Source organism: Dysidea avara, chromosome 11 (genome assembly GCF_963678975.1).
Source record: "Dysidea avara chromosome 11, odDysAvar1.4, whole genome shotgun sequence".
Taxonomy (NCBI): Eukaryota; Metazoa; Porifera; class Demospongiae; order Dictyoceratida; family Dysideidae; genus Dysidea; species Dysidea avara.
Genome location: NC_089282.1, coordinates 339548 through 360310, shown reverse-complemented (window position 1 = coordinate 360310; position 20763 = coordinate 339548). Strand labels below are relative to the sequence as shown.

At 39.7% G+C, this 20763-nt stretch overlaps 1 protein-coding gene and 1 pseudogene across 1 annotated transcript; both read right to left on the bottom strand.

Moving 5' to 3' along the window:
* Nucleotides 1–122: 122 nt before the first annotated feature.
* On the bottom strand, nucleotides 123–13464 carry LOC136238215 (dymeclin-like; annotated as a pseudogene).
* Nucleotides 13446–20643, bottom strand: LOC136238222 (26S proteasome regulatory subunit 4). Its single transcript, XM_066028578.1, has 12 exons — nucleotides 20564–20643; nucleotides 20464–20511; nucleotides 20313–20406; nucleotides 20140–20264; nucleotides 19910–20095; nucleotides 14841–14969; nucleotides 14504–14600; nucleotides 14369–14457; nucleotides 14224–14324; nucleotides 14021–14172; nucleotides 13821–13975; nucleotides 13446–13621 (listed from the first exon to the last, which is right to left on the bottom strand). Exons 1-12 carry the CDS (start codon nucleotides 20564–20566, stop codon nucleotides 13487–13489), a joined length of 1314 nt encoding a protein of 437 aa, XP_065884650.1. The 5' UTR covers nucleotides 20567–20643; the 3' UTR covers nucleotides 13446–13486.
* Between the last annotated feature and the right edge of the window lie 120 nt (nucleotides 20644–20763).

The following is a 20763-nucleotide window of genomic DNA, read 5'->3' as shown; positions in this document are numbered from 1 at the left end:
AATGTCTCTTGTACTATCAATTCCCACACTTGTTACCATAACTACTGGTTAATTACCACGGTAACAGTTTAAACAGGTTGTGTTGTGGTCACCATAATAACCACAACACTGGCTGGACGTGGTTAACTACAGACACTTTATCAAATTAATATTAACATGATTCCCACGAATTAGTGTAATGATGACGAGTCTGTTCGTGTATGTGTAGTGTCCACCAGTGTCACTGCTGTGGTTCCTATAACAACACAATATGTCATATAAAAACATTATGTTATGTAACAACATCTCTCTACACTTGGAACCATAATTAATAAGACCCAAAGTATCCCTTAGTACATAAACTGACCTGGAAAATCAGGACACCTTGATGATCAGGACACCTTGATGATCAGGACATTATTGGCTGGTCCCGAGATTACCCCGAGGTGTCCACATTACACTGGTCCCCAGGTGTTCATATTACACTGGTCCCAAGGTGTCCATATTACACTGGTCCCAAGGTGTCCATATTACACTGGTCCCAAGGTGTTCATATTACACTGGTCCCCAGGTGTCCATATTACACTGGTCCCCAGGTGTTCATATTACACTGGTCCCCAGGTGTTCATATTACACTGGTCCCAAGGTGTCCATATTACACTGGTCCCCAGGTGTCCATATTACACTGGTCCCCAGGTGTCCATATTACACTGGTCCCAAGGTGTTCATATTACACTGGTCCCCAGGTGTCTATATTACACTGGTCCTGGTTCCAGTACATGTTATGCTCTTAATGTCACCATGAAACAAACCAGTTTAACAGGTAAGACTAGTATGTAATGGCTCGATGTGAAACTCATTGGGCTGTTTTGAAAATAAAATCAACCAATAAGAATTGCTTGACGATCGTGTTTGTTTAACACCTAATAAGAGTTGGTTGAACCACACACATTTATCCATTGAGTTAGTCATTTGGTTGTGTGTGGTAAGTGAATTGTAATAGGTTGCTTGTCTGTGAGTATGGAGGACCCCAGTAACAGACATTTTAACATATACAACAAGATCTGTTGTGTATGTGTAGTGTGTGTGTAGTGTTTGTGTGTGCGTGCGTGCGTGCGTGTGTAGTGTTTGTGTGTGCGTGCGTGCGTGTGTGTGTAGTGTGCAGTGTGTGTGTGTGTGCGTGTGTGTGTGTGTGTGTGTGCAGTGTGTGTGTGTGTGTGTGTGCAGTGTGTGTGTGTGTGTGCAGTGTGTAGTGTGTGTGTGTGTGTGTGTGTGTGTGTGTGTGTGTGTGTGTGTGTGTGTGTGTGTGCAGTGTGTGTGTGTGTGTGTGCAGTGTGTGTGTGTGTGTGCAGTGTGTGTGTGTGTGTGTGTGTGTGTGTGTGTGTGTGTGTGTGTGTGTGTGTGTGTGTGTGTGTGTGTGTGTGTGTGTGTGTGTGTGTGTGCAGTGTGTGTGTGTGTGTGTGTGTGTGTGAAGTGTGTGTGTGTGTGTGTGTGTGTGTGTGTGTGTGTGTGTGTGTGTGAAGTGTGTGTGTGTGAAGTGTGTGTGTGTGTGTGCAGTGTGTGTGTGTGTGTGTGTGTGGTGTGTGTGGTGTATGTGTGTGTTGTGTATGTAGTGTGTGAGTGTGCGAGTAGCGTGTACATGTGTGGTGTGGGTGTGTGTATGTGCACATGTGTAGTGCAGTGTATGATTTAGATGTTACAACTCGGCAAAGCTCTACTTGACATAAGTGTCTATAACTCCTGTATCACTCAAACCTAAAGTTAACCATATGTGATCCAATGTGAAGCTGTGACAATAATCACCATATCCCATAAGACTAAATGGGTAATTGTTACTTAACAAATCAGCTACAGAGTAAACTTTACTATAACAAAACATTTGATTTCTCCCGTAAGAATGTTCAATGATTGTGTGTTATAACGTTCACAATTTCACTAAGATATCCTGTAAGATATCCTATAAGATATCTAGAATATCCAATAGTAAATTGATATCTTATAACAATCAAACAGGCCTACTGGTGTAGTATCCATTAGTGATAATGGCCATCTGCAGATTACTGCACTAGCTTAGCACAACAAAGTGATCACCTGACCCACACTATAACCCAACAAGTTTCACATCAGACCATACTACAAGCCACTCCTTCACTTACTGGAGTAGTAGTATGATCAGAATCACTGCTGTTATGACGTAATCTAATATTCCTTGATGGCCAGTAGAGGCTGGATCGAGTATGGATCAACATCCACACATAAGGGATGAAGAACTCCTCAGGGTGGTCCTCTTCAACATACTTGAACTTGAGCTCTGGAAATTGCTGCAGAGGATAACAGATGGGTGGGGCTGATATCACATGCACAATATCATGTTTACTCAAGCCCTTGTTATCCCAGTAGCAGTGTGAAGCCTTTCAATGACAGAATGTTTATCAAAAAGACACTTTGATAAGAGTAACAAGTGAGTTAAGAGGCTTGAAATATTACCTATAGGCTAAAATGTCTTTAGCAAATATGGGCTTGTTCAAATACAAAACCATTGGGCAGGCCGTAGAGATAATTCCATATTTCAGGCTGTGGTGGTTAACACTATCCCTATACTACAAGTTATCTGGTGATCAAGTCACTATCTGGTTTGGTCTACATTAAACAGGTAACAATACTTTCAGATAACAATGAGTATATAATGAGGCTCCTCATTAGATACTCTTTGTAGCAGTAGAGAGAAAATGATTTTGAAATTTAAAACAGGCAATACAACTATCAATGAGGCAGGCAAAGTGGTTATCTCACATACCCGTAGTCGATCACGAGGCCATGTCTTGGATGCTTGTACAATGAGGTCTAGTACTCCAGCTGATGAGATCACATGACCTTGTCCCTCCTTCTCCAACTTGGAGGCAAAGAATGATATCACCTGTAAGATAGCATGAGCAAAACATAGCCACACCCACTAGTACTGGAAATAATAGTTGGCCATTTCCAATTAGTTAAAACATTTGGCAAATTACCTGGCAAATTTAATGGCTTTAAATACTTTAGACTAAACAGTTGGTAAATGCTTCAAATTGTACCTCAGCATTTACTATATGCCAGCAAACACTTGGTACAGTGGTAAGATACCAACTGGTACGATTCCTGTGGTAGGCAATATATATATACATATTTTTCATTTTAGACTACTTTTAGAAATACGTTTAACAAGGCACTTGACTGCTGTATTAGAGCATTTGAGTGTTCCATTAGATAATTTTGGTGAGATATCATTCTGAGGAGGGAGCCCTCATGCTCAACATTATCATAAACACATTAAGACATTAACTGAATATTGCTGATTCAACATTGAATATGGACAGTAACTATATTGTTTGTACATTGTCCATTAATACTAATACTACTCCCTTAGTGGTATCATACTAACATTACATACTGGTGATGGACTTACAGTATCAATGTTATGTAGGATGTCAACTAGGGAAGGATGTGATCTGAATGGCTCAAATAATTCTCTCTGGTAGAGCAATGAGTAAACAAGGTGAGGGTTGTTATGGAGATTGTGAGTTAGACAACAATTAACAACTTCTAGTACCATCCTCAACACCTCCTCGACGATCAACAAGTCTGTAGCCTGAGGGGATGGGTAAGAAGGAGGTGTGGTTAGGGTGTGGTAGTTCTTACACAGTCCTGGTTCTCAGCTGGAGCACTCGGCAACTCCTTCAACTTCACCGTGATCTTGTTATGCTTCTTGGCTAGTATCTTGAACAGGCTGGGGGATACACAGGGGGTAATGGCGACACCACAAGTTACACACGAGTGTGGGGGAGTGTGGGGGGGTAATAGTAACACACACAAGGGGTAATGGTGACATACCTCATGATCTTCTGTGCAGCATGAAGGTGTAAGGAATGAAATCTTGATGACATGTTAGCTAGAGCTGCTAGACAGTTAGTGTGTAAGTATTTGTCCTGTAAAATGATGATGTCATATGATATCATATTAGAGCACACTTCTATACAATGCTCACCCTCATTTGAGTTATATTAATCTGCATTGTATTAATCACAACCATCACCATTAAACTACCCAATGAAATTTGACTAAGTGACGTCCTTGAGTCATACCATGCCACCTTGGATAACATCTGTAGAGAGGATGGAACAGTACAATCTGTTGAACTGAATAATAACAGAAACCACAGTTAAAAAGAAGTGAAGTGGTATGGCTGAGTACAATCTGAAATAGATTTATCATGCACGCACGCACGCACGCACGCACGCACGCACGCACGCACGCACGCACGCACGCACGCACGCACGCTGATAATATTGCAGTGGTCCAAACACATTGTGGTAAAGGGTTCTTCAAACTTTACACCAAGGAACGGCATACAAGAAGTTTTGCAATTCTGAGTTAGTGTAAATACTTAACATGTGAAGAAAGTTGAGCACAAGGTGTGTGGTATTGCTAACTCAGTGGGTGGCTAAAGAGTGGAGGGGCAGTTGGGGTTGGCTATGAAAGTTACACAATGGAATTTGAAGTATACAACATTACATTATCATTTGTCAGAATGAGATAAACAGCATTATAAATGTGACTGCTCTGTTAGAATAATTGACCGTTCCATTAGACTATCTCATCTCTTCTTACAAGTATTGACTAAACCCCCCCATTGTGTGACATACACTAGGTATGAGTTAAAACTCAAAAGATACCTGACACTTTTAGCTAACAAATGTTTGAACCCACGTTCATTTGGGCCCTACCCCAAGCTACACTATTACCAGGAACGCATCAATTCCTATGGACAGACAAGGAAACTCCATACACTACTAACATTACAGGCTGAAGTTCAAACATGGTGTCGGTGATGAATATCATTTGATACATCATTCTTACACACAACAGGGACACACTGAGTGGGTCACTACTCCATCCTTTTGTGTGAAGCCAGTGAAGCAGCTTCGATAGAGAGGCCATCAAGTTGAAGAACAGTTTGGTATAGTCCACAGGAGTACTTTCATATCAATAGCAAATGCAGAAAGGATATCCTGCCATGACTGTGCTACCATTTCTACTTTATTTCCATAGCTTCACTTCATCATGCTGGTAACACGACATTCTCAAGTATGTACCACTGTATAATGTCTTGATAAAGGAATGCTTTTATAATACATGGCAACCATGTTGAATTTTGCTGTTCACCAAGTTACATGCTCCCTTGCTAGGATTGGATGTGTTCCTGATATCTGGTCACACTACCAAATATGGTCTGACTAAAGCAGTAACACAACACACACACAACACAGCATGCAATACACATCATACTATTATTGGCAAATGTGTGTGTGTGCGTGGGGGGGGGTGGGGGGGGGGGGGGGGGGACACACTGCATTTTTTTCGTTTGCCTCCTCCACTCCCTCCCTTTAGTATCAGGCTGTCATCCTCCACTAGCACAGGTAACCAAATGGTAGATATACTTTACATGTAATAAAAACTGTACACTATGAAGCAATTGGGCCACATTTTACTCTAATAGAGCAGTCACTACTCTGATGATATGCACACCATTTCATGGATGGTTTTGTTGAACACAACACAACACACATGCACACACACACACACACACACACACACACACACACACACACACACACACTACACACAGCCTTTATACAGTAATGGTGACACACCCATACTCACCACTTCATGGATGGTCTTATTGAAGCAGTCATCCTGGCTTAGTATTAGTAGTATAATCAACATCATGTAAATATAGTGAGAATTGAGACCATCACATGTGTAAAGGTTACGTAATAGGGGAAGTACCTGATAATAAGGTCACTATATAGAGGTTACTAATATAAAGGTCACTTACTAAGAGATCAATATCTGAACGTGATAATATAAACGTCGCCATGTTGTTGTTGCCATGGAGAAGTAGGTATAGCAACAGTGTAGTCTCCTCGTTGTCAAGGTGTCTATATATGGAATATGTTATCACTAGGGTGTTTGACTCAAGTACAATAAGTACTTAGTAGAGGTTAATCACCCATCACAACCCTTTGATGTGTGATTACACTACCAAATATGGCACCAGGTGTTAAGGGTTGTTTACTAGCTAGGAAAGTAATGTGTTGTGCTAAGAAGGTTTGTAAGGGATCTGGTGACACATATGACATGATCAGCCACCACCTGGTAGGTAGCTACACTTCAGTACCACTGGTCCCTTAGGACCTAGTACCAGTAGTAATATTATAATACAATTTTGAGTATTACAGATCATAACCCCAATGGTGTCAGGCCATCTTACACCTGTAGATAAGTGAATTGTTACAAACCATCAATTTGTGTTTATCATACACAACTTTGTTGTAAGTTCTCTAATTGAACAGGTCATTTAATCTGATGGTCTACCATAATTGGCTTTATTTTCGTGCAAAAAAATATATTTTTGTATGATTTACATGAATGACTGCTCTATTAGAATATCTCAATCTTTTGCAAATATTTTCATATAAGAAATTTTTGCATGACTTTTAAACAACAAAAAAGCAGATTATGATATTATGCTAAAATAGCAGCCCATACCCACACAGCTCATGTGATACACTTACTGACACATGGCTCATGTGATACACTTACTGACACACAGCATGGTACAACTGTTCCAGGCTAACTCCAAATGCTCTTCCTGACATTATAACTTTGTTATCTGTAAGATACTAGTTAAAAGTCACAGTGGCTACTAATTAGGTGTTATTACCTCTTTTGTCAGTGAAGCCAAACAATGCCTTCCGATATGGGTTAAAGACGTGGCTGCTCTGAGTGCAGTGATTGGTTAAAACTAATAGCAACAGCAAGGCCTTTTCAGCCAATGGGGAGACTTCACTGTCGCTGGTGCTGCTGTTTCTGATTGGTAGAACCAGTGACAACAGGCCGGCTGGATGAAGTAATATGACATCACACATCACCATGGTAACACACAATAAACTTACATGTAAGAGATGATATGAAACCCTTGGAGTGTGTCCTGAAGTTGTCGGGTGGTGCGAGTGGCCTTAACATGAAGTGGTTGAGTAGTGTGTGTATCAGTAGGCTAGCTCTGTCGCTGTGAGAGGGAAGGGGTGGGGAAGATGTGTCACCTATACTTCATTCACATTCACACAAGCCCTAGTGTTTCCATAACACTTTAAATCACATTGATAACCACATGATTCTTCAGATCACAATGTTTCATGTGAGTAAAACTCCAAGTGTTTTGTAAATAAAAAGCAACAACAAGTGAGTTATTAACACTTGACCAATTGGAGAAAACGCATTTTTCATTTCAATGAGGTTTACAAGTACTCAGGTCAACACACATACTACAATATAGTGGATTATATACAAGGTCCAAATTTGTGAGAAATATTATATAGAAATATTTTCAATTGATACAAAATTTTTGAAACACTAAGCTACCTAAAAAATACGATAATTTCCTGAGAATATCCCTCTTGTCCCACAACCAGGAGACACAATATTAGTTGCTTGGACCTCACATATTAAACCCAACAATATTGATCAGCTTACGCATGTGTTGCCATCACATGTTGCAGGAAGGGGGAGGGGCTGGAAGGTGCAGTAGCAAACATCTGACCAGACAGCAACACTAGGAGGGTGTGGCTAGCCTCCACATGAATATCATAGGTGAATGGACTAGAAACAGTACACCATGATGTTGTCATGTGACATCACTATTAACAAACCCTTCAAATAAGGACACAATACACCACAATAACAAAGCTGTTGGTCCATATGGCTACAAATATTTTTACCTCTGAAAGAGGACAACCTTTTTATTGCACTCTAAAAGGCCCTAATTGTACAAAATGTCCACTACAGAGGTGTCTATTGTACAATCAACCAATCACAATACAGTAACTCACATCAAAGGAACTTCACTTAATATTAAGATCAATGAGTCAACTAGCTCTTCTGTGATTGGCTGGTCTGCAGGGAGGCATGGCTTGTTAATACAATAACATGACCAAACCCACTTTTAGTATCATGTGATGGTGATGTGGGTGTGTCCCTTGGTGTACCTCTCACAGGGGTTGTCTCCTTGACAACCACTGGACTAGCCTCAGTCTCTTGTTGCCCTGGTAATGATGAGGCATCGGTTGACAGAGGACATGCCTCCAATAGCTGGATCACATGATGTTCTGGCAGGGACTGGATAAGATGCTTCAATAATGATCTCAATACAAATAGACAATTGTGAGTGTGCCATGTGAACAGGTTGCTATGGTGAGCATTATGTCATCTAATGTAATCACCAGGGGAATACCCACTTTTCACATTTAGTCTCATCTGTCAATAGCCTAACCCTTTCTACAAATTTCTTCACCAGGTTGCCAAGGTTACCAGATGAAGAAGCGTGATCCTCTGGTGAACATGTCATATGTTACACATTACATCTCCATGACAACAACTAACCTAGTTGTTTACAAAGTGGCAGTGTTGCTTCTTCTAATAAACGAGCATCAGCACTATATGACAACAACCATATAAGGTATAGTGATCCTGTTACTATAGTTACCTGCTGGTGGGTGGGCTAAATGAGAATTGTAGTAACTCCTCCCAGAAGTTGTCATCGGGGGCAACAGGTGTTGGACCAACCAGTTGGCATAGCAATGCATTATCCTTCAAGTCAGCTAAGCTGTGGCTGGATGACACACCCATCCTGTGGATCACATGATCAGTCACATGATGTCACACAATCACAATACAATATGGTAGTACTGTATAGTACAGATCCCCACCCCCCACCCACAATTAAAGGCACTCGCCAAAACACTGCCACAAAAGAACACCATAGGAACATTTTCTGCAATGAAAAGTATCGTATCTAACATAAAAGTGTTAAAATGCCAAAACACAATTTTGATTGTACCTGCCTACCTGAACTAAAGTCAAGGCTGGAGATGATTACCATCGTATGTCTGAACTAACTTATAGCCTGAGGTGTAGCAATAAAATCTAAAATGAGGGGGCTAGGCAGGGGGTAGATACAATTTGTATAATATGTAAGGCTCAGTATGTGGAACATGTGCCTTCTAGGGGATCTGGGCCCCACAGGAATATTTAGCCTTTTGAGATGTATATTGCACGTTACTGTTAAGCTATAACTTTTATCAAGAACACTACCTGCAAATTGTCACCCACAAAATGTCACAAGAATCACATAACTGTTATCGTGTAGATTGGGGTCTTGTAGAGTATGCAGAAATTTACTATTATGATAATGAAACTACCACGATAACGATAAATGCATTGATACTTATCAATAATCTTATTATCTTAATTATTGTACTCTGAGAGTGTTAATAGTTCAACATTTCTTAGAGATCACACAAATAAGAAGTACAATCACCCTCCTCAGCAGTTAAGGTTACCTTATAAACACCTTCTCAACACAACACATTACTTTCCTAACTAATAAATACACCTTAACACCTGGTGCCATATTTGGTAGTGTAATCACACATCAAAGGGTTGTTAATGATATCCAAACGATAAAAAGTAATTAAAGAAATAAGATTATTACATGGTACTCTAATATACCTATATTTAGTCATACTGAGGTATTAACAATACTCTATATACCGCTCAATACTGAACTGTTGATACCAAATATATTGTAGTGGTTAATAGTAAATTAGATGTTGTCATCAAATAAACTATTTATGGTAATTGAGTGCTAATGTTTCCTGTCTTGTCACTTACTAAATCCCAGGGGTGGTGGAGCAGGCCAAAGAGTGAGGGGGCCAGGCCAGTTGTAAGTTGAAGACCAAAAAAAAAAAAAAAAAAAAGAAAGGTCACAGCCTGCTCTCCACCAATTATATCTCCTTATTTATAACTACACATACGTAGCTAAGTAACTTACTACACTGCTTCTCTGAATACTGTGACTGCTCTATTAGGGTATCCAGATCCTGACTGTTCTATTAGAGTATCTCAATCTTTTCTTGCAAACAGTGCCCCATAAAAGTGGATGGGGGGGGGGGGGCCCATGGCCCCCCGTCTCCACCGCCTATACTAAATCCCATTCCTATCGTTTGTTGTACAGTATCAACAAGAGTACATAATAATAGTCTTCTATTATTCTCTAATATCTCTATTATATTATTATGCACACTTGATATTGATAAAATCCCTACATTGACATGTCATTATAATTTTTCAGTGCAAAAGTAGAAAGTTCATACATAGCTTTTTTTCTTGTTTCAGTACTTTTTATTGCTGGATGCCTGCTTCATTGATTATACCAGTTTGTTTACTGCTATAGTATACAGACTTCTATTGAATATGGTATTAGGGTGACTGCTTTATTAGAGTGTATTGATCTCCATGATAGGCATGGTCACCATACTCTGTTATCTGTACTGATTGTAGCTATTTTTACAGCACAAAAGTTTAACAGGGAATATTTTGATGATTTGTATTGCAACTCATTCCCTCTCATTTAGTATATTCTGTTTTACCAATTCATCAAAAATATTTGCAGTATACAGTACTCTGAAAAATTTCAAACATTTTTTGGGGCATCTAAATACCATCTAAATACCATCTAAATACTATCTAAATACCATCCTCTTGTAGATACAGAAAATGAGGACCACTTGAAGTGGAGACAAAAGGCAAACACAAGGCACAGACCATGACAGATGTCAGACACACTATAAACATAGGCATAGCAACAGGGGGGCTACAGCCCATAGGCATAGCAACAGGGGGGCTACAGCCCATAGGCATAGCAACAGGGGGGCTACAGCCCCCCACTCTTATTTTATCCCTTGTACTTGTAAAAATTGATATATTCTAATAGAGCAGTCAGTAGAGATCAATACTACATATTCTAAAGGACAAACCATATATCATGTCATACGAGTCCCACGGTGGGGCTGCTAGTAATATTTTGTATAAAACAGTTTTACAGACACACAAAGCATAGCCCTGTTGATGATAAACATTTCCAAGGAGCTTATTACACAGTAGTAAAAAAAAAACACAAAAATAGAAATTTCTGCCCTTTACATACCACATGTTGCACTAATAATTATTTAACAATTCAACTACCAACATGACATGTTGTTGCTATGGATACTGTTATTATTATTACAGACATGTGGCAGTTTTCATACACTACACCTACACAGATCAGTGTGAACAAACTTTGTTACTGGACCCTTCCAAGTGGGACCCTGTATGTAGAAAATGTCTCCTAAGAAGGGAAAGTAGTGATGGTAAGAGTGATGTGAAGAAAAGTGATCGCTAAGACTGCCAGAAAAGGCGGGGATGCCTTGAAGAAGAAAGGAGTGAATTAAAAGCTACCAGTGGTCAAGCTGTTGAAAGTGACACTACTGCAACACTGTTAGTTATATCGTATACTGCTTCAAATACTGAAACAATGAACTGTTAGACTGTACAATTTTTGTGTATCAACAATGAGTATATATAAATTAACATAGCTGACATGTACAGGCTTATAGTAGCATTTATCAAATTGTGATAGAGTAACAGTGAGCAATGTGGTATGCTAATAAGAACATTACTGTAATTTGCATTTTCTTTCATTGTAAAATACATGCAAAACTTGTACAAAAATTTCTTACACAAAACTTTTACATAAGATCAAACTACTCTAATAGAGCAGTCATTCACGTAAATTATACGAAAACATTTTTGCATGAAAATAAAGCAAATTATGGTATGCACTTTCAGGTATTCACCTCCCCTTCAATCATGTGATAATCACATGTCCTATAATCCACACATTTTATCCTGACACTTCAGCTGTCAACACTATGACCAGCCTTTTCAGAAGTTATATCTCAACATTAAAGATTGTTAAGCCTGAAGATTTCATATTATCAGATTGGTAAACAAGCAGCCGATATGTTAGAATTATATTGATGTTCAATTGGTGAGCATTTGATTTGGCAGATTGGTAATATCCACATGGAAATACTTTTACCCTTGGCCACCTGAACACTAATAAAACAATGCCGATATCTTGTACTGTACTTAACAGACGAACCATTGTGGTACAACAATAATGCATTCATTAGTTTATTTTTTGAACCCGGGCTGCATATAAATCACACGAGATCTCATGCCAGGCCAAGGATGCAGTAAATTTGTTGACAAGCTAGGAAGATAGAGGGAGGAGTCTCACTTGAGAAAACAGAATGAATAAACACCCAAGAAGTCATCGTATGCAGTGTACTTCACTAAGACTGTAGTGGCATGTGCCCTAGTTGGGATCACATGAGACTAGAAAGATTAAGAAAACTTCCATATGAATAATAGCAACACCACAGGTTAAAAATGAGTATCACAACCACCAATCAACCCACCTTACAATCTAGTAACATAAAAAAATTTTATTAGCTTCCAACCTCCTCTGACACACCATATTCCACAACACAAGGTGACATATTTGGACATGGGATGATAACATGTGTAACTCCACTGAGTTGAAGGATGAAAAGGGGTCAACTCACTGAACTGATATTCACAGGGTGATATAGCAAGCACACAATTTTACTACTTTAAGTACAAAATTAAACAATGGGATGAGACACTTGAATTTAAAGTATTGACATTTTGTGGAATTCATAGGAAACACGTTTTGCTAGTTTGTAAAAAGACATGGCATGTCGCGATGTAACATAAAAATTTCTGTGTTGTGACATCCCTAAAATACAGTAGGTACAATTGTATGAGAGAAGACTAACACTATCACTCAATGGAGTTGTCATATAGATGGTGTTTGTATGCTCCAGTTACTCCATCAGTGGTAACAAGGGAACATCAGAGAGTGGTAAGGAAATACATTTACAAGTAATGACACAAAAGCAAGGGGCTGTCACCTAGATACATGCTGTAGGTAGCTGTGAAAAATACAATGAAATGTCTGATAGAACTTTGTAACAACTTGATGGAGATTCTTATGTCTTGTGAGTTAAATAAATCTGGTTTTAAATACATATGGTTTTCAATTCAGAGTTTTGATCTGTTAGTCTCGTGTTGACCCTTGACCCACTGTAGAGCAATTTTGTGGTCCTTTACTGTTGACCGTGTTCACAACAAGAGCCTGTGTGAAACCTTAAAAAGAGGAGACCCTACCACAACGAAGCATTTACAGGGGATACCCCCCTCATTAATGGTAACTGTACTATTCTTCAGAGAACACACCATTTGTTCTTATACTGTAAAATACACCTCATAATACGGGCCATTACCTCTCACAAGAGGTCAAATTCCGTAGCGAAGACAGCCAAATACTCCACAACACTACGAAATATCATACCTTAGTTACTCCCCACTGTAATGCTACTACAGCAATTTGTTCACTCGCTACTCCCTCAGCAATAACCCCTGAACTTGCAGTAACTGCTAACGCGCCACGTATGAATACGTTCGTTAAGATCGATTATGGGTTTTAGTAATAAATTCGTTCCTATAAATAGAGACCCTCTGGGGCGTCTTTGGTTTTTCTATACAGTACATTTTCTTTAGCCTTCTTGAAGTCTTCATTGTTCACCTTCATTCTGCGATCCCTCAGAGCTAGTAGCCCCGCCTCCGTGCAGATAGCCTGGGGGATAAGGGGATCACATGACATCATGTGACAATGCTAGAAATAGTCAAAAACTGGCTAGCCTTTTTGGAAGATTAAGGACTTTGTCCAACTAAAAATGGATCTTGCAAGGACCAAGGTTCCCTGCTATACAGGCTTTTGTGGGTCAGTTGGTTAGCCAATACTAATATTTCTAGCACTCAATGGATACACACACCTTAACATCAGCCCCTGATAAATCATCCTTAGCCATGATGTATTCTTCTAGGTCAACGTCGTTAGCTAGAGTCATTTTAGCTGTATGAATTTGGAATATTCTCCGTCGTGTCTTCTCATCTGGTAGAGGGAACTCTATCTTACGATCAATACGACCTGTAATAACTCTTAATAATGACCACTATCACCGTGGTAACTGACCTGGTCTGATTAAAGCAGGATCTAGGGTCTCTATTCTGTTTGTTGCCATAACAACCTTTACGTCACCACGGGAATCAAACCCGTCTAACTGGTTCAACAACTCTAGAAGTGTTCGCTGTATTTCTCTTTCCCCACCAGAATGACTGTCATACCTGTATGTGCTCTTTAATAAGGACCATTTGTAACTCTAATGTAAGTCACACCTTTTTGTTCCAATAGCATCAATTTCATCAATGAACACAATGGAGGGGGCGTGATCCTCGGCAACACGGAATAGCTCTCTGACAAGTTTAGGTCCCTCTCCCTAATATAGCCAATGAAATGACAGCACACATCATTGTGGCTTACAAGATATTTCTGGATCAATTCTGATCCACAGACACGTAGAAATGTTGCTGATGTCTGATTGGCTACAGCTTTAGCCAGTAGCGTCTTGCCTGTAACAGGAAATGTCACACCCACCCAGATCACATGATCACTCACCAGTTCCAGGTGCTCCATACAAGATAACACCCTTAGGGGGTTTAATACCCATCTCCTCATAATATTCCGGGTGGGTTAATGGTAGCTCTACACTTTCCTAATATAAGATACACATTCATTAATGAAATAACATAAGGGATTAAAATCCAGCTACTTGTAGTAGTACCCTCCCCATTATATACTCTTTGGATCCAACTTAATTAATTTCAAGTAATAACATTACAGCCCTTAAAACATTTGATGAAGTTGTGCAATACATTTAATCTGTCTTCTCAGGTATCAACATGAAAATGCAATAGTACCAGTCACATGATCCAGGGAGCCCCACCCACCACACCTTAATCTCCTGTATTTGACTGTCCAGTCCTCCAATATCAGCGTAAGTCTCTTGTGGAGCCTTCTCTAACTTCATCACTGACACCATTGGATCTGTATCATCAGTCAATACTCCAATAACTGCATGAACCTGTGGAATAATGTATGATAGCTTGCACACACTCAACTAAAAATTACGTTGGCTCAAAGATATCCTATAAATTTACCTTTAAAAAGGACAACTTCTTTATAAAGAGAAGTGTCCAGTAGTCAAGTACTGTATAGCCTAAATATTTTGAGGAGCAAATTTTTCAAGCTTGAGCAAATGTTGCTAAATATAAAATTTTCGCAGATTTACAAACACTCCCAAAATGTAATAGAGGTCTAAATATTTCCAACACCAGCCAACACAAGTGATAATAACAGACATAATACATTTGTTGAACTGTCCATGGAGATACAGACTCTACATACAACCAAGAGTTCACTTGATACAACTAAGTGTAGTGGGGATGTGTTTTGTACACTTTCCTATATACAAACAAGTACACAGAAAAATTTGGAATTTTCAACTAGAGTAGGGACCATAGCACATCGATAAAAAGTACTGAAACAAGCTGGAGTAGTGTACAATGTGTTCTGTGTACTTGTTTGTTAACTTTTTCGTAAACAATTATTATGACTGGTGAACCCATGCATACCGTATCTGAATGGCGCTGCGCGCCCCAGCTATGTTAATTATTGTCTGAAAAGTGAAGTATCCATTACGCTTCATTGTCAGCTATGTTCAACCCATTACACAGCAGTACGAATCAAGAACTGTTCAAAAAGCACCTCTACAATCAAAATAACTACTACGAAAAATACGGACGGTTTCCATTACAAAGGGAAGCCATCACGTGCTACCACCAAATCGATACTTTTTGCTGTCAGCAAAACTGAATGGGACACAAAGGAGGACACTGGTAAGTCCATGAAGAATGAATTGTACACACTGCGGTATGCCAAAAGGCACCTGTCGGGCCGAAGCGACACCGAACAGTGAAAAAATCAATCCCATAGCATTAGCCGTTATCGAGTTACGCTTGTCTGAAGGCATCAGGCAGTCACTCAGTCAGTCAGTAGAAAATTCTGTTACATAAATAATTTTTAAAATTCCGTAACAACTTGTTGAAAGCGTTTCAGGTCGACCTGAAAACCTTTTTGGGCTTGGTTTTACCTAACTAATACTGCCTCATCGTCGTCAGGGAAAATTGGTTGTTTTTGGGTGATATTATTTTGTGGGCCACGCCTACTCCTTTGTGGTCCCTACTATACAGTTACTATCGTACTGTATGATTCCCATGCATAGCTAAAATGCCAGCAATAGAAGCTCAGCGTCACTCACACATAATGCTACAATGCCTGCTGTAGAAATATTCCTTCCTTGGTAACATTTTAGATCATATCCTCTAAGTTCCTTATTATATTGACAAATCTGTTTAAAATAGTTTCATATTTGCATGAGTGTTCTATTAGAGTATATTTGACTGCTCTATTAGAGTATCTCGATCAATTTTCAAGAGGATTAAATACCCTGTGTAGACCTTTCTCTGGATCTACAATCAGATCTCCCCTGGATATGGATCCTTCCCTTTCCTAGAGTTACAATGGCAGCTGTGTGATGTCCTCCCATGTTTACAGTAGGTTCAGACTAGTACTGAAACGAATAGCAATTTTTACTATTTGAATAGCAGTGAACAAACGACCGAATTTTGATTATTCTTTAAGCATGAACAAGTACTGATATCTTGTTGAGTAGTAAGCCTGAGAGCTATTTCTATCTCTAGAATTTTTCAGTTTAATTATGCCACTTTGTTCACAATCTCAAGCTTCTAGGTTGGCTTTATTCATCTGATCACAGCCTACTACAGAGGATCACAGCCTACTACAGAGGATCACAGCCTACTACAGAGGATCACAGCCTACTACAGAGGATCACAGCCTACTACAGAGGATCACAGCATACTACAGAGGATCACAGCCTACTACAGAGGATCACAGCCTACTACAGAGGATCACAGCCTACTACAGAGGATCACAGCCTACTACAGAGGATCACAGCCTACTACAGAGGATCACAGCCTACTACAGAGGATCACAGCCTACTACAGAGGATCACAGCCTACTACAGAGGATCACAGCCTACTACAGAGGATCACAGCCTACTACAGAGGATCACAGCCTACTACAGAGGATCACAGCCTACTACAGAGGATCACAGCCTACTACAGAGGATCACAGCCTACTACAGAGGATCACAGCCTACTACAGAGGATCACAGCCTACTACAGAGGATCACAGCCTACTACAGAGGATCACAGCCTACTACAGAGGATCACAGCCTACTACAGAGGATCACAGCCTACTACAGAGGATCACAGCCTACTACAGAGGATCACAGCATACTACAGAGGATCACAGCCTACTACAGAGGATCACAGCCTACTACAGAGGATCACAGCCTACTACAGAGGATCACAGCTTACTACAGAGGATCACAGCCTACTACAGAGGATCACAGCCTACTACAGAGGATCACAGCCTACTACAGAGGATCACAGCCTACTACAGAGGATCACAGCCTACTACAGAGGATCACAGCCTACTACAGAGGATCACAGCCTACTACAGAGGATCACAGCCTACTACAGAGGATCACAGCCTACTACAGAGGATCACAGCCTACTACAGAGGATCACAGCCTACTACAGAGGATCACAGCCTACTACAGAGGATCACAGCCTACTACAGAGGATCACAGCCTACTACAGAGGATCACAGCCTACTACAGAGGATCACAGCCTACTACAGAGGATCACAGCCTACTACAGAGGATCACAGCCTACTACAGAGGATCACAGCCTACTACAGAGGATCACAGCCTACTACAGAGGATCACAGCCTACTACAGAGGATCACAGCCTACTACAGAGGATCACAGCATACTACAGAGGATCACAGCCTACTACAGAGGATCACAGCCTACTACAGAGGATCACAGCCTACTACAGAGGATCACAGCCTACTACAGAGGATCACAGCATACTACAGAGGATCACAGCCTACTACAGAGGATCACAGCCTACTACAGAGGATCACAGCCTACTACAGAGGATCACAGCCTACTACAGAGGATCACAGCCTACTACAGAGGATTACAGCCTACTACAGAGCTACACAGTATTTACCATGTTAACAAGTCAAATAATGTCATGATGACCAAATAGTCAAATATCTGTTGTTCAGCACTGTTCAGACTACGAGTGTAATGGATACTAACAAACAAAAACTTCCTCTACTTAGTTGGTTTGACCACCGAGTGTGACGGTTGGCTGGTACTGCGGATCAAAATCAGGCTAGAGTTTGATTTTTTTCAAACACCTTCTAGGTAATTGTCCTGTTTCACTTTAGATAAAGACTTTCACTCAAGTTCCTTGGCTCGTGGTGAGTACCTCGTACAGGATTTGTCTCCATTGTCAGTGCCAGCTGGTAAAGCAGATAAAAATAACACCTGTATTTATGGAGAACACCACAGTAAGTGTTGAGAAACTGTGAAAGACCAGTTCAGCGTGGACAACAAATGTAATACAGAGATAATACAATAACAGTTTTCACCAATAAAGTGATAGGATATGTGGTCTCCATGTTTCTGACCATCCTCACTGCCACAATAATCAGTTAATCATACAGTGTGAAGAGTCCAGTAGTACTGTATAGCCTGTTTCGAGGGAGAAATTTTTGCTGATTTTGCAGTTTTGGGGGTTATCAGTGTAAATTTTATCATAGTTTGATGGTAGAGCACTTGTCAAAATATGAAAAGAATATTGTGATAATTAATAATATCATGATATTTTTACCATGATATATTGTGATAGCAATACTGCCCAGCCCTACCCACCAGCAGTAATCCACTGGATCAATCACTTCAAGTTTGAAGTGTAGTAGACTTGTGATCAGGGTGATCAGGTGCTCAAATTAGACCAATAAAACACCATACGGCTAGGGATGGGATAACTTAGTAACTGAACATTTTGACTGTAAACAAACAAAGCTTCAAACATTCATTGTCATTACAATTATGGCTAAAAGAGAGAGAGAAAAAAACACGATAACTGAAAAATTGTCTCGGTTGATAATATGGAATTTCTGGTCACAGAAAACTAGTTAAACAGTAGTAATTATAAAGTAATTCTAAAAATAATTTTTGCTGCACAGAACAGGCTGCACGGATAATTTCAATGTCAGAAAGCTACTACCTGGTGGAATTCAAATGAACTGTTTGCAAATTCATCCTCTTTCCATAAAATCACTTATTGTGTACAGTGGGACTTTTTCAAGAACCATCCAAAATTTTGAGGGGCAAAAATTTTCGCTTTTTCAGAATCTTTAATGTATTACAATACTATTTTGACTGAGCTGCAAATTTCAAGGGGTATAGTATATTATTACCCAGAAAAAAAATTTACCCCTCAAAAACAAAACTGTCATACATACATAATGATGTCATTATGTTGTGCTTTGTGTTGTTGTATTTGTTATACTGGTACATGTGTCTCATAATTGTATGTTCTGGGATGGAAGAACATCCTTCACTGAAGTTAACCACATAATCAAATCATCATAAAATGTTAGTTAAAGAATAACCAATTTAGCAAATGCAAGCAAGGTGCCTATTCGAATATGGGGAAGCACGAGAGGGATATTGGACATGTGACAAGTTTATGGTGCAAATGAAAAAAAGCTATCAAAATGGCAGAGTTCAAGTACCCAAAATATGATGGCTGGAAGCACGTATGGATATTTGACCAGAGTAGTTGCCATTGGCTTGATCATGTGTTTGTACAGAAACCAAACGGGCTGAATTTAGGATTGTATTTCTTGGTAAATTATCAGCTGCGCACAACAAGAGCTAACAACATGACAAGAAACTATGATGAAATGAAGTTGACAGATTGGCATAACGTCAGAGCATGGTATGAGTGACATGATACATCATAGCATAAACACAAATTAGACAGAATATCAGTACAGACATACAGATGGACACACCTTATGATTCAGTAACACAGTACACCCAGGCTCCAACAAATCCTTATCCACAAAGGACATGATCACAACATAATACTCGGATCCAACTGAGGTGGAGACTATGGCGTGATTCTCATCAATGATCTCTTCAAGAGTACCAACTGCCATGGGACTTCCCCTCAAGTCATCTACCTTTGATCTCTCCTCCTGTTAGACACTGTTACCATAGTGATGGTGACACAACAATATACCTCATTCTTCTCCTCGCTGGGTTTCAACCTCTCCTGGTTCAGTATAAACTCTTCTTCCATTAGTAAGAAATCTTTAATACGTTCCATCTTTAGTAACCGTAGCCTGCACCTGCTGTGTGGTGTAACTAGGGGGGTAGTGTGTTATCATTACCCCTATAGTGACAGTGACATACCTTGTGGTAGCTTATTAGCCGCATCAGGGCCGCGTATTCGCTTCTTCTTCCCAATGTGAGTAGGCAATGGCTTCTCGAATTTTCGTTTCTTCTCCTACCACAAATATTAACAGTTATCAACTACCACTATACCGTATTCGTGACCACTAACATCTTTTTTATCTTTCTTCTGCCCAGTTCCCCCTGCTTGTTGCTGACCCTACAACATAAAGGTTATCGCTTGTCTATAGCTATACTACACGTTCACTTACCATGATATTATGCAGTGAGCACTATATAGAATTGCTGAATTATGCTCACGTGATTGCCGGAGAAATAAATTAAATCTATATACGAGCTTAATTTTTTTTTTTTTTTGGGAAACTGCACGATTTCCTAGAGTGTAGAACTATATTATTTAATTATAGAAAGTTGCTTGCACATATAATAGTACCCAGTGCCCCACCCATGC

Coding starts and splice junctions, on each gene's coding strand:
- LOC136238222 (XM_066028578.1), bottom strand. Junction 20,096..20,139: donor CCAGCGAGGAGAAGAATGAG/GTATATTGTTGT, acceptor AGTGTCTAACAG/GAGGAGAGATCAAAGGTAGA. Junction 14,970..19,909: donor CTGTGTTACTGAATCATAAG/GTGTGTCCATCT, acceptor ATTATTCCACAG/GTTCATGCAGTTATTGGAGT.